This window comes from Orcinus orca, chromosome 1, assembly GCF_937001465.1.
Source record: "Orcinus orca chromosome 1, mOrcOrc1.1, whole genome shotgun sequence".
NCBI lineage: Eukaryota > Metazoa > Chordata > Mammalia > Artiodactyla > Delphinidae > Orcinus > Orcinus orca.
Window position 1 is genome coordinate 200,876,527 of NC_064559.1, and position 24,035 is coordinate 200,900,561.

The 24,035-nt window shown below is 42.8% G+C and overlaps 1 protein-coding gene across 3 annotated transcripts in view; it reads right to left on the reverse strand.

The window, feature by feature from the left end:
* DNAJC16 (DnaJ heat shock protein family (Hsp40) member C16) overlaps positions 1 to 24,035 on the reverse strand; it is a 37,413-nt gene that overhangs the window by 3,609 nt on the left and 9,769 nt on the right. For 2 of the 3 annotated variants that reach the window (XR_004484686.2, XM_004272427.4), the window contains exons 5-14: positions 16,294 to 16,478; positions 14,393 to 14,497; positions 13,534 to 13,692; positions 5,884 to 6,014; positions 4,013 to 4,196; positions 2,851 to 3,033; positions 2,633 to 2,709; positions 1,412 to 1,492; positions 1,222 to 1,320; positions 479 to 649 (exon numbers count right to left, since the gene is read on the reverse strand). Coding sequence is in view for 2 of the 3 variants with exons in the window: in XM_004272427.4 (XP_004272475.1) it covers positions 479 to 649; positions 1,222 to 1,320; positions 1,412 to 1,492; positions 2,633 to 2,709; positions 2,851 to 3,033; positions 4,013 to 4,196; positions 5,884 to 6,014; positions 13,534 to 13,692; positions 14,393 to 14,497; positions 16,294 to 16,478 (1,375 nt within the window). In the remaining variant the exon portion in view is untranslated. The remainder of the gene's footprint in view (positions 1 to 478; positions 650 to 1,221; positions 1,321 to 1,411; positions 1,493 to 2,632; positions 2,710 to 2,850; positions 3,034 to 4,012; positions 4,197 to 5,883; positions 6,015 to 13,533; positions 13,693 to 14,392; positions 14,498 to 16,293; positions 16,479 to 24,035) is intronic. The other variant, XM_049696071.1, reaches the window with a different exon arrangement.

Sequence of the window (24,035 nt, forward strand, 5' to 3'; positions counted from 1 at the left end):
GATTTAGGGTATTTCCCGACACATTTAGTCGCAGGGAATACAAGGACCTCAGTCAGATTTTAAATAATAGGAAAAGGCTTTGTGCTGGGTGGGGCCTGAATACAGAAGAAACGAAGGATTTCTGCGGGACCTGGAGGGCTTCTATAATGGCGGCAAGAGCCCCTCATCCATTTCCTGTCCCTTGCTGGGCGTCACTCACCTCACTCTCGGTGTCTGGCTTCAGGAAAAGGCACAAGAGCTAGAGAAGAGAGTTTCCTGAAAGGACTCAGGGAAGACTGAGTTCAAGCTCTTCTGTTCAGAACCAACAGTCAAGGGGAAGAAAGGTCCCCACACGATGGCTTAGAGGTCTGGGTTGGAAAGGTCACAGCCAACATGCACGGAAAAAGCCCCTGCAGCTCCCTCCTTACCCAAGGGTGCAGGCTCTCCCCCTCCTGCTTCCACAGCCCCTGCCCTCTCTCACATGCACACAGGAGCTCACCCAGTGAACGTGTAGACCTCCAAAGCGAACTTCTGCAGCAGGCTGGTCTTGGTGGAATTTGACAGGATGAGGACCACGTTCATGTGGCCTGGCCTCAGGCGTACCAAGTTACTGGTGTATGTTACATCTGTGAGCTCGGTCACCTCCACAAAGCCTTTTTTAGGAATCTTGCTGTGGAGAAAAACTGAGGAATTAACATCTTGTAGGATAAGGGAATGCCACGACTTCTAAAAGGAACAAGTGGAAGAAAATGATACGTTCTAACCAGACTAGATATGTTATTTACTAGTCTCGAGCCTGGCGCATGGGCAGGGCGGGACTGACCCCCGTCTGGTTATCCCGGGACCGTAAGGAGCCTTGCCGGGGCCGCCGTGCAGTTGGTGCAGAAGCGGCTTTAGGACAGGATGAAGGCCGTCAACACAGTTATGGTGACGCACCGTTCTCTGCTTCTGGCTCATCTAGCATCTCCCTGACATGCTTCTTTGCTTGCTTCCCGCCTTCATGATTAAATCTGGGATTGAGAAACTCAGGGTACTGAGGAGAAGATAACTAGTCCTGCGTCTGAACGCCTAGGCAGTCTCAGTCAGCGCTCGTCAGCTGCGACTCTTGCCTAAATCCACATCTCTCACAAGGGGGGGAGCCAGGGCTCTGAGCTGTACTAGCCCCTCGGACGCTGCTTATCAGACCCCGCGGCGCGCGGGGCTGCTGCTGAGGGCGAGGTGCTGGTGTTTGGTTAGGGTGACCTGCTGGGCTCCTTGGTGAAGCTTGGCTCTGTCCTCCCGGTCTTCTCGTGGGCTTCCTCTTTGTCTGGAGGGCTTGACTCTCGCTCCTCATTTGAGTCACTGAAGTAAGAAAAAGGACTTTTCCAGAAGGTTTGTACGGTCCGGGGCTCACCCTTCAGACACGGCACTGAGCAGACACGGAGGCTCTTACCTGAAAGCCTGGATGATGACGGTGCCGAAGAGGATGAAGAGAGCAGAGAAGACCAGGGACAGAAGGGGCATCATTTCCCGCCTACAATGAAGTTCACAAGCTCTGGTCAGCTCTATGTGGGCTGCTGTGACGTGCCAATGAATGGTTGTAGGTTTCTCCTCTCTGGCTTAAGAGAAAAACCCTAAACAGCCCCAAACCGAAAAGCTTTCACATCAACAAACACCTTTTTTTTTTTTTGGCTGCGCCGTGCAGCTTGTGGGATCTTAGTTACCCAATTAGGGATCGAACCCGTAACCCCTGCATTGGGAGTGCAGAGTCTTAACCACTGGACCGCCAGGGAAGTCTGACACTTTCTAATCTCATACAAACAGAGGTTTTTTTGGGTGGTGGTGGTGGTGAAAGCAGAGGTTTTTCCCTCACTGTTCTAATGCACAGATCACTTATTCAAAAAGCTTTTGTGTCTCAGGCTTGGTCAATAAATTCTGCAGAAGGAAACAATAAGATGGGTAACAAACGATTTAAGTTGTAAACATGGAGGAACATTCTAATGTCAAGGGTAGTATCAGGTGACTAAAAAGGTCTGTGGAATTATTTCCTTTTCTTTGATTGATTTATTAATTTTTTCTGGCCAGAATAATTCAGATGTGGCCCAGAGGGGAGGAGAAGGGAGGCAACGTTGACTTCTCAAGATCTCCACTAGGTGTTCTGAAATTTTATTCACCCACAAACACCCATCAAAGGCCTGCTGATTTTCAGAAGCTGGGTTGGCGGCCAGGAAGCACGAACATGAGTGGGACATGGTCTGTCCTCAGGAGCTCATGGTCTCATTGGGGTGGGAATGGTATAGCCCTTCCTTCTCCAATTAATTCACTGATTCATTTGTGCATCTATTCACTGGACTCCATGTGTGTCAGGCCCTGTGCTGGACACCAGAGGTGCTCTGATGAAGAGGATGGTCCCAGGCTCTGCTAGCTGGAGGGGCAGCCAGGGGTGATCCTTTCTTTCCCCACCAGTGGGAAAGGGTCAATCAGCAAATATAAAAAAAAGGGAAGTCACTGAAAGAAAGAAAAAGGGGAACAGTTGTTGAAAATATGTAAACACTCTTCCACCTGCCTATGGAGTCCACACTGAAATCAAAGAAGAGTGGACTCTTCGCAAAAAAAAAAAGCGGTCCTGGTAGTTAACAGAGAGAAAGAAATTCAAACTTGGCAATACTCCTACCAGTTGCTGTGAAATATGCCGTCCCAAGAGTCTGAGATGTAGTCAGAAGCAGAATAGAGCCACCGAAGGAGAAAAATCTGTTGAGGGAGAAAATGGGTGACGGTCAGGCCTGGACCCCTGAGCCCCGGAGGGAGAAGACCCCTGCCTCCAACATGGCACTGTTGCTCTGGGGGCTCAGGAGCCCTGCCCAGTGCCCGCTCTCCTGGCTATGTGCTTACAGGGGCAAGTTCATCGGTCAAGTCGGGGAGCACAGCTTCCGAGGACAGAAGAGCTGGGTCTTTCCGCAGTTGGTCAAGATAACCCAAAAGGATGAATTTATCGCTCTCACTCCCGGTCCAGGGATCCTCCAGGGTTTTATACACCACCCTCCCTGCTGTGTTGCGCCTTTCTAAGATAGACACCTGGGAGAAAAAGAGAGCAAAAACCATGAGAATTCTCAAAAGAATGCGAAGTTACTGTTGCTTGGGTTTTTTCCAGGGAGGATGGAAAAAACGGGTCTAGCGAAGCTCAAACACAGGTATGGATGAGTATACAATATCTGCAAGAGACTGACATTTTTCTAACAAAAGAAATTAGTTTTGTGGTGACTTTCCAGAGCTTTTGCTAAAGTTAAAGCTCCTTCTTCTCAATAGACTTTGTTCTATAACTTCTGACTTAATGTCATAAAGAAGGAAACCTTTGTTTTTTCGAGAGATTTTTTTCCATAATTACCAAGATGATGAAAAAGACAGAGAAGAATTTCATGCTTCTGCAGAGAGTGATGATGAAGGAGGGGAAAGGAAGGTGAAATCAGTTAGGATGAAGTAAAAGAGGCAGAAGCACAGAAGGGAGACATTTGGAAAGCCTATTACTGGTAGCCTAAGGAAGATTCTACAAACTAGGTACTGTAAGACTAGACCTGCCAAGGGGAGAGACTGGTGAAAGGGGCTGATGCTCTTTAATCTTTACCCAGAGGGAAGATGCTTTCTGTGAAGGTCCAAGGCTGAAAATCTAGGAGGTGAAATCAGCATGGTTAAAGACTAGTTTAGGAGTGCTTTCAAAACAGGCTTTGGACAGCACAGCGAACTATACTCAATATCCTGTGATAAACCGTAATGGAAGAGAATATAAAAAAGAATGTATATATAACTGAATCAATCTGCTGTACAGCGGAAATTAACACAACATTGTAAATCAACTATACTTTAATTAAAAAAAAAAACAGTCAAATGGCTTCCAAGCACTCGGAAAACATAAGGCAAAACAAAACGGAACAAACAGGCTTCAGAGATTCCTGGACTTCCTGGAATCTATACTGAAAACTCCTGAGGAAGGAGGACACAGAACTAAGCGTCACGTGCTTGTGAAGAGCTCGAGACCAGGACAGCATCCGCGACTCACCGCTGATTTTCCTTGAAAGGCGTCGCTGTCTGGCAGTAAGGTGTTGGCAAACTCCTGCTGCCGATTGCTGTAGACGTGCACGAACCTCACTGTGTCCTGCGTGTTTGCCAGAGCAAAGGACAGGAAAGCCTCGAAGGGTTTAGTCAGCTTGGTAGCCTCCGCGGTCAGTAGAACCACACAGTACCTGCATGTCAACAAAAGAGAAGACTTTAATCCCTGAGGCCACGGCTAGAACCTGAATGGCAAGTGAAGGTGAAAGAGAGGAGACGCTCATTTACAAAGTGAACGAGCATGTTTTAGGAATGAAAGCTTCATGGGGGAACCTCTAATGAGAGAAAATGTCCAAGGCATTAAGGACCCGCTTCTTTCTAGACTGGTGATGCTCTCCCCAAACCAAACTTCACGACATTTAGAGATGCCTTTGAAGGCAATGGTCACTGAACCCTTGATGCAGAAGGGCCTTGCAGAAGGCACCTGTTCTAGTTCTCCCACCGTAGGCAGGGCTGGTTGAGCCTATCTGAGGCCAGGGCCACTGGGCCTCATTCTGAAGGGCTTCCTTTGTAGTGGTGCCAAGGGAAAGTTCATCTAATCATTCATTCATGCATTCATTCTCTCAAATACTACTGAGCACTCAATAGATGCCAGGTAAGACAGACAATGCTCTTGCCCTCATGGAGCTGATATTCCAGTGTGGAAGGCAGATAACAAATAGATAGATGGACAGATCGTGACAAGTAGTGACAAGGGTCATGAGAAAAAAAAGAAGTGAAGGGGAGAGAGTCAAGGGTGGGCTGGGAGTCACGATCCATCAGGCTGGCTGCGCAGAGGTGTAAGGAGATGCCATAAGAGGAAGTGGGGTCTGAGCACTCCAGGCAGAGAGCACCGCAAGTGCAAAGACCCTGAGACTGGGGCACTCGAGCCAATTCACAGTGCTAGGAGGATCGCTGGCTGACATGAACTGACTGAGGGTGGGAGAGTGGAGCGGAGGCAGAGGAGGTTAGGAGGCTAACACGGTGGCCTCGACGAGAGGTGACAGTGACCTGGCGAGGGTGGCGGTGCTAACGAAGGGGAGGAGTGCGTGGACTGGGGATACTTTCTGAAGACGGTATAAATAACAATCCTTAAAGCCCAGGAACACCTGCCTTACGGTTAATTAAAGTCTTTCTTCTCTTAGTCTATAAAGGAAACTGAAAAGCCTGGAAACAGGGAAGTTTTCCTATTTTAAACAATATTTTAGTTGTATTTTCACATAACGTGATCAAAATGTTTTCCTTTCATATCCAGACAGCCTTCACTCATACCCAGACAGCTTTCACAGATGAAACAGCCCTAAATTTAAAGGCACTGATTCATTAATCTGAAAGAGGTATAATAAGTATTTTCCCTGTATTTCCAGACTTTAGACACTCTGTATGAATAAGTATGCCTCAGCCTTGCTATTCCCATTTAATTATTTTACCATTTCCTCAGTACTCTCACTTCTCTACTGTTTAGTCATTAACCTGGCTCCTCTCCAAGACCCCCAGAGGCTCACCCTGTGTGGAATACTCTGGTAGGAACAGTAACTCTCTCCTACTCCATGCTGCTCTACAGTGACCCAGGCTCTCCTTGACACCCGGCAAAATCTACTCATCCTTCAGGGCTCAGCTAAAGTGTTACCTCTTAGGGGGATCTTCTCTGGCACACCCGATAATTTGGTCCTAAGGTGCCCTGGACTGTTATACCCCTCACTGTCATAGTTGTTCATCAATATCTGTTACATGAAGAATAAATTCTGATTGTCTCAGGGTCGACGTTTAACTGCCTTGTAGTAAAATGCAACATGCCCCTCTGCTGCACTGATGAGCAGGGGCAAAGCCTTCAGTCCTTACTTCCTCTGTCGGTGAGACCGTTTCACGGGGCAGAGTTCATGGAACAACTTCTGGCTGGTGAGCCTGGCTGCCAACAGATGCTTGTTTTGGGTGATAAAGTCATCAATGACCTGTTTCTTCATACCTCGGGCCTGGAGAAAAACCAAGAGACAGTGGATTCCGATTCAGGTTTCTCACTGAACATGGGCTTTACTTACAGCTTAATAAACACGTAGCTGAGGGAATTCCCTGGCGGTCCAGTGGTTAAGACTCCGTGTTCCCAATGTGGGGGGCACAGGTTCGATCTCTGGTCAGGGGACTGAGATCCCGCATGCCGTGCAGCGCGGCCAAAGAAAAAACAACCAAAAAAACCAAGTGCCTGATCCTGGCTAAAGTAATAAAACCACTTACGTCAGACTCGTTTGAGCAGATAAACATGAGGTGATCTTTTTAAAAAACGCAGGGCTGGGACTTCCCTGGTGGCGCAGTGGTTAAGAATCCGTCTGCCAATGCAGGGGACCAGGTTCTAGCTCTGGTCCGGGAAGATCCCACATGCCGCAGAGCAACTAAGCCCGTGCGTCACAACTACTGAGCCTGCACTCTAGAGCCCATGAGCCACAACTACTGAGCCTGCGTGCCACAACTACTGAAGCCCACGTGCTTAGAGCCCATGCTCTGCAACAAGAGAAGCCACTGCAATGAGAAGTCCGCGCACCGCAACGAAGAGTAGGCCCCTCTCGCCACAACTACAGAAAGCCTGCAGGCGGCAACAAAGATCCAACGCAGACAAAAAAAAAGAAAAGAAAGAAAAAAGCAGGGCTGAGAGCAATGACGTAGCTCTCTCAGGTCAAAGAAAAAATCAAGTGCTCTTTTCACTGGCCAGCTTTTATATACTGTTGTACCGTAGCAGGTTTAAAAGTCAGTAATTTGGAATTTTTAGGCAAATTTACTTCAAGATTTATAGGAAGCTGAACAATTGAAAATAAACTCCCTGGGACTTCCTGGCAGTCTGATGGTTAAGACTCTGTGCTTCCACTGCAGGGGGCACGGGTCCAATCCCTGGGGAACCAAGGTCCCGCATGCCTTGCTGCATGTGGCCAGAAAAACAAAAAGAAAGAAACAAAACCCCCCACAAAACTCCAAAGTAACAATGTTACTGAGTATAAAAGGCGGACAACAAAACTGTAATATGACCACTTTGTTATTACTGACTTTCATATATTTCAAAGGACTGAAATTTTATATATAGTAGCTTCTCTGACCACAATTAAACAAGAAATCAATGTAAGACAGAAACCAGAAAATCCCTTTTTGTTTAGAAATTAAGAAACTCTGAATAACTTATTGACCTAAGAAGAAAGCATATCAGATATAAGAAAATATTTTGAATTTGAAGTGATTAATGAAAATACTATTTATCAAAACTTTGGGACTCAGATAAAGTATCAGTAGTACTTGGAGAGTAATGTTAAAATGAATATAATAGAAAAGAAATTAATGAACTAGACATCCATATCAAGAAGTTACAGCAAAAATACAACCGTAGTGGGCTTCCCTGGTGGCGCAGTGGTTGAGAGTCCACCTGCCAGTGCAGGGGATGTGCGTTCGTGCCCCGGTCCGGGAAGATCCCACATGCTGCGGAGCGGCTGGGCCCGTGAGCCATGGCCGCTGAGGCTGCGCGTCCGGAGCCTGTGCTCCGCAACGGGAGGGGCCACGGCAGTGGGAGGCCAGCGTACCGCAAAAACAAACAAACAAACAAAAACAAACCGTAGAGAAAAGGAAATAGTAAAGATGAATATAGAAATCAATAAAACAAAATAAATATATAAGAAGAAGAATTAACAAAAACAAAATTGGTTCTTTGGAAGAGCTAATAAAATTGACAAACCTCTGGTAAAACCAATCATGAAAATAAGAGAGAAGGCACAAATAACCATTATCAAGGATGACGAGGGACTTCTCTGGTGGTCCAGTGGCTAAGGCTCTGCGCTCCCAATGCAGGGGGACCCAGTTTGATCCCTGGTCAGGGAACTAGATCCCACATGCCACAACTAAGAGCTTGCATGCCGCTACTAAAGATCCTGCATGCCACAAGGAAGATCCTGCACGTGGCAACGAAGATCCCAAGTGCCGCAACTCAGACCGGGCGCAGCCAAATAAATAAATATTAAAAAAAGAAAAAAAGGGACCTGCTTGCTGGCACAGTGGATAAGACTCCATGCTCCCAATGAGGGTTTGATCCCTAGTCAGGGAACTAGATCCCACATGCGTGCCGAAACTAAGAGTTCACATGCCACAACTAAGGAGCCTGAGTGCTGCAACTAAGAAGCTGGGGAGCCACAACTAAGGAGCTCTGGAGCTGCAACTAAGGAGCCTGCTGCAACTAAGACCTGGAGCAACCAAAAAAATAAATATTAAAAAAAAAAAAGGATGACGAGGAGGAATCACTCCCTATGTTGTAGAAACTAAAAATATATACATATACATACATATATATATATACACATATACATTTAAATTTGAAAATTTAGATGAAACAGAAAAATTTCTAGAAAAATAAAACAACATATGAAAAAGAGAAGAGTTAACTAGTTCTATAACCATTAAAGAAGATGAGTCAGTAGTCAAAAATCTCTCCTTGAACACAAACTCAGGCTGAGATGGCTTTACGTAGGTGGTTTTGACCCAATTTTCAAGGAGGACAATCTAATCTTATACAAAGTCTTCCCGAGAAGAGAAAAAGGGAGAACACACCCCATCTCGTTTCATGATTCAAATCCTCACATGGGCATCTTGAGAAAGAGAAGTTAGAAGTCAATCTCATTTCTGAACATAAATGTGAAAGTCCTAAACAAAATGTTAGCAAACTGAATACAGCAATATACTGAAAGCAAAATATAAATAATGATCCTGTTGGATTTATCTCATGAATGCAAGTTAGGTTTAACACTAGAAAATGATTAATATGATTTAGCACATTACAGAACATGAAAGAAGAAAACTCTGGATAATCATAATGGATGTGTAAAAAGTATCTGATAAAAATCAACACCATTCATATCAGAAAAATTAAATTGGTCTAGTGTTGGCAAGGATATGGAGCAATGGAACACTCACACGTGATTGGTGGAAATGTACTTAGGAAAACACATTAGCTAGTAAAGTTAAAGATATATATATATATTTAATCATTAAAAAAAATAAAGCCATATATGTTAACATAAATAACTTTTTTTAAACATTAAAAAAAATAATTTCCAAAACCAAAAAATGTTTAGTGAGAAGATTAACACTGCTTTACATTTTTACAAATCTTTTTAATGTCTGGTTTCATAGGAGAGATAGGTGGATTCTCATATCTGCTTCTATATACAATCGGGGGTCACATATTGTTTTGGTTGAAAACCCAGCCTCACACAGATATATGGTTAGAAAAGGGAGGTTTATTTTAATAGCTTTTCAGATAACTGTGGATATCCTTCTTTGCCACTACACCGAAACTGGACAAATGGTAGTTTCTTAAAAGTTAGTTGCTATGTGGATTCAATGAACTTTTTTTGTTTTTTTTTGGCTGCACTGCATGGGGGATCTTAGTTCCCCAACCAGGGATCGAACCTGTGCCCCTGAAGTGGAAGCGCAGAGTCCTAACCACTGGACCGCGGGGGAATTCCCATCCATGAACTTTTAGTACTCTGTTAAATTAAAATTCACTGATCAAAAATAAAGAAGGTAAAATTCACTGATCGCCGTGCACTTAGAATGGATCTTTTGCTCATGCATGGTCATTCGAAAAATACTGGTTCACTGATCTCCCAGACGCTGACAAATTTTCTTATTCATATTAAAAAATGCATCACATCGATGAACCAATCTCGTAAGCAAGTTTGAGAAGCTATCAAGGTCACGATGGCTGATACAAATTTTTCAAAATTAAAATTTCCTTGGAAGCCTGGATTCTATCGTCAGCAACAGATGCTGTGAGTTGTTTCCCTTAAAGTGCCAGGCTCACTTCATTCATTTTAAAGAAAATGTCTGCCCTAACTCTGAGTAACCATAGTTGTCCGTCAATTATTCTTTCAAGTAAAAAATGATGTTCCATCAAAAAAAAAAAAAAAAAAAAAAGAAAAGTTGCCAGTTCAAAACTCCTGAGTTAGGCAACCACACAGACATTTGTCCCCAGGACACCCTCTCAACTTGGCCTGCAGCAGAGCTTTCTGCACACTTCCTATTTTGTCACAGAGAACATTAAAGATACCAGAAAGACGTGGACTTGAGTGTCAATTTACCTATTAATAAAATTCATACTTCTTACTGCTTCATCAAGGCTATTCAGTGAAATGGGAGTTGACCCTCTGTGTTGTTACGGTGAGTGCTTAGGCGTGAAGAACACACGGCCACCGGCAGCCTGGTGCCCGGGCCTTGGTGTGTGCACTTGGTGGTTATGCACTGGAAAGTTTACCCACCATTGCTTTTGCACCATCGGTGCAAGCGTCAACACAGAGAAAAGACAAATTATGTCTTAGTGGTTCCTGTGAAGACAGCTTTGATCTCACAGACTCTCTTAAAGGGTCTTTTGGACCCCCGCCCCCCGCCCCCAGGGGTCTGTGAACCACATTTTTAAAACTGCCGTCCTGTAGAAACTTGTGATTGGGTACACCGGGATACATGGGATGTCCACAGCATCACTGGTCCTAAAGCCCCGAAATGTCCGTCAACAGAAGAATGAATAAACCCATTATCATGTGGCCATAGCCACTGTACAGCAGATGAAAACAAGTTAACTAGAGCTAAGAGAAACCACTAGTGCTACTAGTGTTTGCTAAGCCCCTTGCCATTGGGAGGACTCAGTTTATGTTAAGAATGCAGTTTTACATTCATAAAGAGCAAACTGGTAAAGCATCCATTGTACCAGCAATTTTGTTAATGTATCTGATTAACGATTTTCCCCAGGGAATAAATAAATAACAATTCCCAAGAGTACAAGCTATCACTAAAAAGCAATTTAGGAAATCTTACAGATTAATCTTGGATTGAGATGACCTTCTTTCCTCTCTTCCACAACTGGCATTTGTTTGCTTCCTGACCCTCTCTTGGCTCCTTCTTAGTCGCCATCAGGCATCCCTTCTTTTTTTTTTTTTTTTTTTTTTGCGGTCCGCGGGCCTCTCACTGTTGCAGCCTCTCCCGCTACGGAGCACAGGCTCCGGACGCGCAGGCTCAGCGGCCATGGCTCACGGGCCCAGCCGCCCCGTGGCATGTGGGATCTTCCCGGACTGGGGCACGAACCCGTGCCCCCTGCATCGGCAGGCGGACTCTCAACCCCTGCGCCATCAGGGAAGCCCTCCCCTCTTTTTATTTGCTGGTGATTGTCCAGAGTTTTGTCCTTGGCTGCCTTCTCTCCTTACTTTACATACGATGCCTGCGAGATCTCCCCACACTAAAGATTTCACCCTCTAACCAGTCACTGACGATTCACAAATCTCTATTCCAGCCCCTCCGCCCTTCCTTGGATCTAGAGCCCTGCCTGATGGGCATCTCCCCTTGGGTTTCCTGAAGGCAGTTCTAATTCTTATGTCCACAACTGACCTCATTACCTTCTTCTTAAACCTGCTCTCCCTTCCTTACTATCCACTTTTCCCATCTGGTTCTGTCACACACAACACCCTAGTCCCATAGTCTCAGGACCCCTTCTACATCCACAGGGCACCCGGAGGAACCCTCCATCTTAGTGAGACACCTACTACAGTGGACGGTCTTTTTCCTCTCCTGACTGTGAGTCAAAGGAGGACGAAGACTAAACTGGATGTCGGAGCTGTTCTGTATTTAGTGTTCAGCAGGCAGGCAGTGAATGTACTGAATAAAGGATTTTAGAGAATTTCTCCTTCTTCTCGTTCTAGCCTCCTATAAGAGAAAGTATCAAAGGGTTCTTGACCATTTAAAAAAAAAAACATTAAAAATATTAAAAAATACATGTCCATTATAGGGATTTTTGAAAACCTAAATATTGAAATAATACCTAATTCCGCCATCAAAAGATAACCATTAATGTTTTGATGTATTTATTTCTAGTTTTTTCCTGTGTGTACACATGCACACATGCACTCACTTTACAAAATTGAGGTCAGTGAATAAACTGCATATACAATTCTGCATCCTGCTTTCTCTGTAACATCATGTTAGGAAAATTATACCCATCATTAAGTATTCTCGAGTTGCCATTTTAAATGGCTATATAATAGTCTCTGGGATGTACCAATAATTATCCTGCCGTTGGATGTTTATATTTCCACCTCATTTTTGGTATTATGAATGATACTTAACATCTCTGTATGTACTTCTTTGCCTGAGTTCCTATTCCTTTAGGATAGAGCCCTAAAAGGTAATCTCACCTCCCTCAGGTCTTTCCTCGTGTCACCTTAATGAGGCCCTTCCTGGCTGTTCCACCTTAAAAATGTGAACCCTCTCCCATAATACCCTCTTCCCTGTTTTATTTTTCTCCTTGGCACGTATCACTATATAAATACCACGACAGAGTATGTTATGCTGATTGTCTGTCGTCCCCACTAGAACACAGGATGGGGAATTCTGTCAGTCTTGTCCAGGGCTGCACCCTCAGCACAGAAAGCGGTGTTTGGCACACAGCAGGTACTCAGGAGTGCTCTTCTGCTAGGCAGTTGATGTTTTATCACCCAATCGCTTTTCGGAAAACTTTTGAGGCTTCTTCCAGCAAGGCAAGAAAGACAAGTCCCTGTTTCTCTGTAGTCTCAACTCTACTGAGGGTTTTTCCTTCAAAAATCTTTAACAATTTGATGAGAGAAGAAAATGTTTATTTTGCTTTTCTCTGATTATTAGTGAGATTTATTTTTGTAAGGGGGTTTATTAGTCACTTGAATCTCTTCTCAGGATTTTGTTCACTTCGTTTTGGGGGGAAGTTTTAAAAATTTTTTTAAAAATTGAGGTAAAATTCACATAACATGAAATTAACCATTTTAGTGTACAATTCAGTGGCATTTAGTACATTCAGTGTTGTGCAGCCCTCATCTCTATCTAGTTCCAAAACATTTTCATCACCCTAAAACTCTGTACTCATTAAGTGGTCATTCTGTACTCATTAAGTGGTCATTCTCAAGAAGTTTTGGGTTGATTTCCTTGATTAGAAGAAGCTCATTAGAAATTAAAGATAATGATCCCTTTTATATTGGTTGTAATTACTTCCCTTATTGTTTAATCAAAAATTCTTAAGCATTTATATAAAAATTTAAAACTTATAATCAAGTTATTAAGATTTTCCAACAAGATTTTCCCCAATGTTTTTAGCCCTTCCCTATCTTAAGATCAGATAAATATTCAGTGTATGTTCTTTAACTTAGTTTATGGGTTTTTTTCTTTTTTGCCAGTGATGTTATTTAGTTAGTTAGTTAATTAATTAATTAATTAATTTTTTGGCTGCGCAGCGAGGCATGTGGGATCTTAGTTCCTGACCAGGGATCAAATCCGCACCCCTGCAGTGGAAGTGCGGAGTCTTAACCACTGGACCGTCAGGGGAGTCCCTAAAGGAAGAGGTTAAAACTAGTTTCTTCTCCTCTCCTGCTGTGCTCGATTTTGCTGTTTATTTATATGACACCTTGAGATAAAATGGGAGGGCCATCTTGAAACAAGGTGACACTCACATACCTGGATAACATCTGCAGGCTTGTGTATGTGTTCTTTAAAGATCAGGATGGTGGGGGTATAGACGTTGACGTTGTATTGCCTCGTCATCTCTTCCGCCCCTCTCAAACCGACGTACACGTATCCAAATGACAAATAATCTTTATATGCGAAAGCAGTCAACTGTTAGGGCATAACAGAGAGGAAGAAATGAAATTGATAGCACAGCATCTAAATTAAGTGTGACTTGTTCTCATCAGTGGGTGGAGATGAACGCTAGCTTATACAGCCCCACTCAGGCTGCTACACCCTCGTTCCCTGGTAGGAATGCTATGGTGCTCCATGAACAAAAACTGTACCAACAAAGCTAAACAACAACTAATTCTTTTTTTCAGACAGAGCAAGATATTCATCTTACTGAGATCTGTACTGGGTGGGAGGTTTGAGGAGTTAACTGTACCCTAATTATGTAAGATGGCAGTGACCGTGCCAACGGTTTAGCACTTTCCTCTCCCATCTCATGTCACAGTGATAACCAGAGGTGTGCTAGACAGAAGTATAGTATATATTCAGAGGGCAGGTTCGGAATCAGACAGGCTACAAGGGAATCGATATTCAACATGGGAGACCTTGGGCAGGTTACACAACCACTCTAAGCTTCAGTAAAAGTAGGGATAATAATCTGTATCACTGGGTTCTTCTGAAGATTAAATGCTATTATGTGTGTGGAAAGTACTAGCACAGTAATAGCATCAGTAGGTCCTCAATGTATGGTGGTTAAAGCAAATTTCTGGTCTTCAAGCATTTCTCTTGGGATGAGCTATTACCCACAAAAAAGAAAATCACCAAAATAAGAGAAAACATTACCCAGCACCTAAAGTACCTTGTAGAGCAGTGGTACAACGGGCATTTGGTCAAACAGAAGGACATGCGGTTTATTCTCTTGCTGCCAGCCAGAGAGGAATCTGACATAATTTTTACTTGTAACCTTAAATTGAATAAAGGATGTTAGTTTCAACATTTAATTCTTAACAACTGCATTATAATCCAGTCAGGAGATAATTAAACAAAATCAAATATGTGCAAAAGATTGTTTTGTAAAAAATAAAAAATGCAGACAACTAATTTTTTGCCTTTATGTGACTAAAATTAATTAAAAGAACAGAGATATTGATTTCATATTTTCATGTGATCCAACCCTTACAGACTGAAATCATAAACTTTTCTGAAACAAGTACTGACCATACTATAAAAAAAATGAGCTTTCAAAGTTGGTTCTTGCTCAATTATAGACTGCACTTGTTAATCTATTAGAAGATAATGCAACAACTGCTCTTTTAAAACGGCTTAAATAAAAATAAGTGGGCCCACCCCACCTATACACTACATAAGTTCATTCACTGCCATCTGAATTGCTACTTTTGTGTTTCCCTGTTTATGCCTTAAAATAATCCCAAGAAAACAAATTAAAAACTTGAATAAATTAAATTTCTATCTAGAAAATGTTCATAGTAGTTCAAAAAAGTTTATCTTTCCACTTTGCTTCCAGAATGATCTATATAAAACCGCAATCTCATCATTTCACCCCACTGCTCAGACCCTTTCAATGGCTCCATCACCTGCAGGCCAAGTCCAAGTTCCTTAAAGGAGACCCTCACAGTGAGATTCCCATTAACCCCTTTAATCCTGTCTTCTCCCACTCACTAATGACTACTTCATACAAAGCAGGCTACCTCTGTATGCCTGGAACTCATTCCCTTCTTCTCTCTCCTCACCTGGCAAACTCAGTACAGGGGTCATTTCTGCCAGGAAGACTTTCTCAAATCTCTAGGATGGGCACTCTACATATAGGATGGAAACAATCACCTACTAGACTGCGAGCTCCTTGGAAAGTGTCCTCAGCACTTATCATAATGTCTGACATACAACAGGCATTTTAAAATGGTTTGAGGACCTGTCAGGACAACCTATCATCATTTTAGGAGGCTACAATGCTCTCTGACAATTTCAAGGTAACTCCAACAAATATTTCTTCTGTGGGTAATGGTCCTAGTGGGACAGGCTGTGTAGAAATAGGATGGAAGTATCTGTATGTTCACTCTCCTTGGTATTATTAAAAGAATGAATCATTTTCATTTAAAGCAACATAAGAATCTTCTTCTAGTTCCTGTGATCTCTAACCTCAGATACTGAGGGAAAAATGCTTCTTAAATATAAAAATCATAGTTTATAGTTTGTGGGAATTTCTGTGCCTGGCTTCTCTAGCTCAATCTTTTGTTTGTGAAGTTTATTCACACTGTTGCATCGCTATATGTTTTGAAAGTTCCAAAAATAATATCTGATTTCATGGAATCTGGTGTTTTCAATAGATATGATCGTTAAATATATAACCAAATATAACTTAATTTGAATACTCTCATAAGAAAAGTATCTTTAAACGAACACATGCATGAGTTGGAAAGACCTCCTTCATCCCATGTTGTGATCTAATTTTTTGTTGAGGAAAGAAGAGGCACTCTCATTTTAGGCTCAGATTCCTATGACAGTGAAAGTTTTCCCAGCGGTTTTGACAAGGATGATTCTTTCAGTCTCTCTACTTCATCTGTTTCAATTTTCAGTCTCTGGCAGACTTCATTTAAATGATTTAGTTAGAGTAATTAATTAATTAATATGTGTCTTGCCCTGCCCCAAATGAAACTCAGGTCTGAGGATGACCACAGGTAGAGTTCAGGGCAGCCAGCAGTCCCAGGAGCCTCTTAAACTACTTCTCAGCCAGGTACTTACTTTCTCCACCAAGTTCCCTGGAAGAAGACTCTCTACAAACTGTCGCAGGTTCTCACGGACAACTGCATTATGGAAGAAGGAGATTTTCCCATTTATGATTCCTAGGATAGCTGGTGTGCTGTGTGCTCCCAGGTGATGGGCCAGGCGTCTCTCGTAGCCAGCGTGGACCACGCCGATTCCTACGCCTGAAAAATATGGAAGACCTCCATGAAGACTTTTTATGCCCTCATGGCAGGTGAAGAAATGCTGCTAAGTAATTTTCTGGTGTGAAAATGAAATCCCGACTTAGTAGGAGGGGATATCTTTCCTGATAGACTGTCTAGCATTCTATCACTGCTGGAATGCTAAATTGGTTCAGTTTTTCTGCATAGCCATCTAGCAATGTTTAAGAAGGGCCACAAATCTTTCTATCTTTCAGTCCGTTGTTTCTAATTTTTGGAGTAGATCATGAAGAAATACTTCAAAAGAAAAGAACAATCTGTCCACAGTGTTCCTATTCATAAAGAACACCACCTGTAAGCAATTCAAGGGTTCATCAACTCTGCAATGGTTGAAAAAACCTAGAATCTAACGATGGGCTGGAATCATAATCTTCTCACCTTTCAGAGCATGTCTCCCTTTCACATAAACTATTTTATAGAGATTTTGTACAGATTCTCAGAAAGAGATTAGGTTAAAATTACTTGGTCATATCCCACATAACTATTGTTAACATTGGTATCTATGTGTGCCTTTTCTTACGCAAATATGTGTGTGTGTGTATGTATACACACAGGTATAAATAAAATAAAATGGGATCATCTGACACTTATTTCACTTAGTATTTGAATAACTTTTCTTGTCTTTCATTCAACCACTGTATTTGGAGGGCTAGCTCCTGCTAAACATTGGAGATAGAGTAAATGTTAATAGGCAGTAAATATGCTTTTTCTCTTGGGTGTCTAACAGACCTCTAAGTATAAAGTTTTCAAAAACAAACTCCTGATCTCCTCCTCAAACCTGTTCTACCCTGGCTTTCACCATTTCCATTGACGGTGGCTCCCTCCTTCCCGTTACTCAGGACGAAAGTCTTAAGGGTGATCTTTGACCCCTCTCGTCTCTCACACCCCCCATCCGATCCATCAGCAAGTCCTGTTGGTCCTGTCTTCAAAATACAGCAGGAATCCGACTGTTTTTCTCCACTTCCATTGTACCCCGTCTCTTACGCATCTTCATCTCTCTCCCCTGAGTGGCTGCAATAACCTCCTCAATGGTGTCGTGTTTCTCCCTGTCCCCCTACTGTCTGTCCTCAACACGGTAGCCAGACTGTTCCTTCTAAAACATAAATAACGGATCATGCCGCTCCTCTGCCCAAATCTGGCAAAGCCTCCCCTTTCGACTCAGAATAAAACCGCAATCTTCACAAAGGCCGACAAGACCTCTGGGATTTGGCCCCTGGCCCCCTTCCTCTCCCATTCCTCAGGCTCACTTGCTCTAGCCCCCAGCATCCCTGTTCTTTAAACACACTGGCACGTTCGTTCCTGCCTTTGGGCCTCGGTGCTGGCTGGTGCACCTCCTGACATCTGTGTAGCTGGCTCCTTCACCAACTGCAGGTCCTTCTCAATGAGGACGACCCGACTCCTGTATTTAAAACTGCCCTCCCCACACTCAGGATCCCCTTCAAGTCTCTCACTTTCCCTTTTCCATAGCACTTACCATCTTCTAACACACCGCCCAAGTTCCTCATTCTGTGGATTTTTTTATTGTCTGTCTTTCCCTGTTAGAATGTAAGCCGTTTGAAGGCAGGGGTCTTTGTTTAGTTCTCTGATGTACTCCAAGCACCAGAACAGAGCTTGGCACACAGTAGGAGCTCATCACTGAAACTGGACCATCAATCTATTTAACCCATTCTTTATTGCTGCACATTGAAATGGCTTCTGGCTTTCACTATCATAAGGCATGTTTCGATAGACATCCTTGTACATCTCTGTACACACATCTTTGTGTACTTGTGTGATAACTTCTTAATTGAAAAATCCCCCAAATGGAATTGCTGAGTAAACGGCAGCGACTGCAAACTTAATACTTTAAAATTGCTGAGTAGGCTAAACAAATCTATCTGCTCGCCACCTGACCGTGAGTATCTCAAGGGCAGGAAAGGAGGCATCTCAGACATCACATAGTCCACTCCCCTCATTTTACAGATAAAGAGACTCGGAGAGGTGAACTGACTTATCCCAGTTTGCAGAGGTGATAAAATTGCAGAAAAAGAATCCCAACTTGATGTTCTAGAGTCAAGTCTAGTACACTATTCTATCACTAGAGGTATTAAAAATAACCACTGAACAATGTCAGTAAATGAAAGTGCACCTAAGATTGTGTGAGCAGGAGAAAGAACGAGAACACAGCAGGCACATACCTGAGAGACCCAGTCTCATGTAAAGCGAGAAGAGACGTCACCTAGCAAGGTCAAGTGGCCACACAGCAAAGGTCCAAGGGGGGACTCAACGTGTCTTGAGCCCTTTCTAAGACAGGCAGCATGCCTACAGCTTTATATCCGTTATCACTTTTCACACCCACAAACCCCGAGTGGTTAAGTAGTGTCATCTTCATGGATGAGGAAGCTGGTGCTTGGAGAGGCTGAGCCAACCTAGCCGGCATCCCAGTTAGTGTGCAGTAGGACCAAGATTTGAACCCAGGCCCAGCCGACTGCAAAGCCTGGCTCCTTCCTGTCTCCAGTACCCTCTTCCACCCTCGGCTCTGAACGCTGGAGGGATCAATGACTACATAGGCCAGAAGCCACCGTATTTAACTGATCCTGGGGAATATGCCTTCCCAGTAACTGCATCATTCAGCGGTGCCCTCTACCAGACTTTGGGACTAGAATCAGTAATTAGAATGGTGGCTGGTGGGCCCAGAATCAGGACAAGGGATGCAGGAGTCTTGGGAGAGCAAAGGAAACTGAAGAGATCTTTTGCACTTGCTGTTCCCCACCACTCTTCCCTGATATTCTGGAAGCTCGTTCTCTCGCCCCCTATGGGCCACCTGCTCAGTGAGCCCTTCCTCATCTGCCTGATTTAAAACTGAAGCCTCTCACCCCAGCACTCCCTAGCACCCGGCCTTTTTTATCACACTCTACCACCATCTGGCGGGCTGTATATTTTGTTTGTTTGTCTCTCTTCACTAGAATATAGAAGCTCTATGAATGTAGGGGTTTGGGGCTATTTTGTTTACTGCTGTATCCTTAATATCTAGAATAGTTCCTGGTACTCAGTTTTTTAAAAACAAGTAAATGAATAAAGTATTCAAAGTCAGATCCAGATTCAAATTCCAGTTCTGCTACCCATTAGCTGTGCAACCTTAGGCAAGTCATTTAACCTCTCTGAGGCTGTTTCCTTATTTGTAAAGTGGAGATAAATTGTTGTGAGGACTAAATGACATAATATAAAAATGAGCCTAGCCCAGAGCCTGGAATATAGTGGGTGCCTAATTAATTACAACTCTTATTATTAAGTATTATTTCATCCAGACTGTGTGAAGTCTGATCTAGAGACTTGTCTCTTATGTGAGTAGAATTTTAACCTCCATGAGTCTCTCTCCCTTCCTTGTGTGGAGTGGGATAAACAATGTTACACTCTCACTCTTTATGTCATCCTCCCCCCACTTTCCTATGCTCCCATCAATATAGCTTTTTTCTAGTTAAAACAGAATACAAGTGATTTGTTTCATTTATTTTACTTAAAATTACCACTGAGTCCTTGGAATTACCTACATCACCTTCATCAAACATAAGCATTTCTCAGTCTATAAAAGGCTATTCCTTGGATCATTTCTACAAAGGACTTCGATTCTTAATATTATACCGATTTCTAAACTCTGAAGGAATGTTACTTCTTTCCTATAGACTGACTATCACACGAATTAGAATAGCATAAAGAATGATACATATTTGGTGTTTAAATTTGTGGTATTCTTCCTCTTGAAAAGATACTTAAGATTATAATAAGAATACCGAAATTCCTTAAAGTCCAGACCTAACTAATCCCTTCCTCTCCCTCCATCCAAGCTGGGAAGGAAGAGTCAGAAAAGTCGACAGCACTGTTTTCTCCCTAAGACTCAGGCTGGGAAATGACCACTATGACTGGTGGTGACTTAGGGTCTCTGTTACAGTGGACAACACAATTTCTATCGTCTCCTCCTCTGCCTTGAAACTCTCTACACTCCAAAGTTCCGGGCTCATAAAGCGAGTTCAGCAAGTACAGTTCTCCTATGCTTATCCTGATTCAGCATAACCTGGCTGGATAACAAGGACACACCAGAATCCACACGAACTTGAGTAGCAAATTTAAAAGAAAGGCAAAGTGTGTTACCGTTTTCAGAAACATTTGATTTTTCTACGGATCAATGTTTCGGGCTAATTTGCAGATCCCGGGGAATTAAAAACACAAATACCTTCTCCTCTTTTTGAGTTTGTAAGAGGGTGTTCTTTCTGTAAAGTACTAAAGATCTCTCTTTTGAGGTGTCAAATTATATTTGCTTTCATTATGCAATCCTAAACGTGTATCACGTCTTTCAGGGAAATTCTTTCATTTTCCCCTCTGTCGCATACACATATTCATCTTTCTTTCAACTTTTCCATATGCCTTAAGGGACGGTACAGAGCCAACTCAAAGAACATGGCACTGTCAAATCTGGCTAAATACAAACCTGTTAATAAACAAACTACTAAGATGCAAAATGATGTGAAACAACACAAAATCAAGAACACAGAGCTTCAGGAGGAAAAAAAAATAGTATCTAGGCAGACCGTTTTCCTACACAGTATGAAGTTGTTATACACTTAGCTATTTTTAGGAATAATCCCTTGAAAGAGAGGAATTATTCTTTCTTTTAAAATAAGAAGTTATGGTGGATAAACACTACATGATCATCCAAATTGGGTTTCCCTAAAATGATATCTGATTTCAAGACACGCAACCTCCTTGACGCCCTGGTAACTGTCTGCAGCTCCCAGCGAGCACTGAGTGCGCTGTGATGATTCAGGTGTGTCTCTTAGTTGAGTTTCCTGGGTGCGAGGACCAGGTTTGACTTATTTCTGAGCAGTGCAGCACAGTGGTTAAGACTGAACTCTGGAGTTAGACTTCTGGGTCCATATCCCAACACTGCTGCTTATCAACAGTGTGACCTCAGTTGTTCCTTAACCTTCCTGGGCCTCAGTTTCCTCAACTGTAAAATAGGGATAATAATAGTCTCTCCCTCGTTGGGTTACTTTGGGGATAAAGACAATCCATACAAAGCATTTAGCACAATGAAAAATAAGTAAAATGCTAAAAAAAAAGTTATAATATTTACTTTAGTGTTTAATATGGTACTTGGTCCATTAAGAAAAAAGTTCTTCCTTTTTTTTGGCCATGCCACGCAGCTTGCGGGATCTTAGTTCCCGGACCAGAGATTGAACCCAGGCCATGGGAGTGAAAGCACTGAGTCCTAACCACTGGACTGCCAGGGAACTCCCAAGAAAAAAGTTTTAAATAAGAACATGCAATGAATTCCTTACCATCTTCTACTTATTCCTGTAGTACTATATTATTCTGTACTTGCGAATGTGAGGTTGGTGTGAATTTTCCGGGTACCTATTTTCTCTTCAATTAACAGTAAGCTCCTCAAGGTCAGGGGCAGTGCTGACTATTTCTGGACCTTCCTCCACGGCATGGTTGTCTATAAATGCTGGATGCTTTTGCACACTAGTTATTACCAAACTGCATGACCGTAGATTCCACCTAAATAGCTACAACATTTCTCCTCTGGGTGGAACTGTTCCATTTCCTTCATTTACTGCAATTCAGCATTTTATGTTATTCTGAGATAATGTCCAGGCTTCCCCAGACCACCCAGCTAATCTTTAAGATTGTCCGCTCTTTCTGTCGACTCAGAATAGAAACATTTTCTGCAGTAACTCTCTTAAAGGATAATGCTGCCTTGCTCGGACAGGGAGCGGCCATGGATACTGGTCATGGATACATGGATACATGGATATCTCATCTCAATGTCATCTAACATTCCAAGTGGAACCTGACTGTCAGGAATCTTCAACAAATCCGAATGTTCCAAAGAGGAAAACCAAACTAATTTAATACATTTAGTCAAAACCTGCTTTCGAGGAGACTTGGGGGGTGAGGTGGGTGAACAGACTAAATTCCTATAAACATTGCTTCTATGGATCTAAATCGATCTTCTTCCATCCTTGTCATTTTGAGTCCTGACTTATTAGGATTATACAGCACAGCAACCCCAAAGGATGGCAAGACCTTCAATCGTCACAGATTTAAGGACCCCGAAAGGCAGCAGGGCATCGTGTTCTCCACGTGGATTATAGAGCCAGACTCCCTGGGTTTGAATCCCAGCTCTGCCGAATACCAACTGTAGGACCTTGGACAAGGTACCAATATGAGCCAAGTCTCTATAAAAGCGGGATGACAACAGCAGCTGCCTCAAGGAGTTGTTTGAGTTGATACTCACATTAGTGCTTGGCATACGGTAACCTGTCAATAAATATGCTATTATTATTATGCTTATGTTATTATTGTCATGTCATTGCACTTGGTATGTCCAAACCACAGTCATTATTTAGAATCACTTCTCCCCAATTCAACTCTTCTCTGTATTTCCTGCCCATCCAGTTGCTCAAGTCAGAATGCAGAGTCAACCTTGACTCCCTCTCTTTTCCTCATTTCTCACATTTAAATGGTCCTCAGGTGCCAGGTCCCTTCGTGATCCTACCCCTAAAATATCGGACACTTGGCCCCTCTCTGCTCCTACTGCCCAAGCTCAGGCCAATGGTTGCTGTCTTGCCAGGACTGGTAACCTCCCTGCCTCTATTCTCACCTTCTTTAATTTGTCCTTCACGCAGCTTGAACAGTTAGCTTTCTAAAGCACAGACCTGATTAGATCACTCTTGGCTTTACTACGTACTATACAATAAAGTCCAGCTTCCTTAGCCTGGACTTCAAGGATCCTTACCACCTGGCTCCCAGCATGCTCTTCCTGCTTCCTCCACTCTCACCTGCACTCAAGTCACACCTTGCTGCTGGCTCTTCTGAGGATGCTCTTTGTTGCCCTGCCTGCACTGTTCCCTCTTGCCTGAATGTTACTCTTCCATTTCCTGTCCAGCCAGCTTCTAATCATCTAATCATCTTTAGCTAAAAATAAGGCAAAGGTCAGTGCTTGACAGTCTATGAGCTGAAGAAAACTAACATTTGAGAAAGATTTTTAAAAGGAATTTACAAAATAGGTGCTTTCAAAAAATTTTAGTTTGGTAAACCAGAAAACCCCGTTAACCAGAAATTCTCTAAGGTTCATTTATTAAGTACTTCATGTATATCAGGCACTTAAAACACATTTTTTTCTCATTTAATATTCATAACGATCCTCTTGGTTTGACATCATAACCTCATTTTAGAGCTGAAGAAGCTTAGGCTAAGTAATTTGTCCAATGACACAAAGTAGTAAATGATACAGCTGAGATCTGAAAACTGGTCTATCTGACTCCAAGGCATGTGTTCATAACAGCTGACCACTGTGCTATGTTGCCTCACGTCATGTATGTTTGCCTGTTGGCTCTGATTTGACCTTGGTGTAAATGCATTACCATTCTAAATTATGCACTGGGTCAATGTTTACGTTCTGCTATGCGGGTTTTTTTTTTTTTTTTTGGCGGTATGCAGGCCTCTCATCGTTGTGGCCTCTCTCGTTGCAGAGCACAG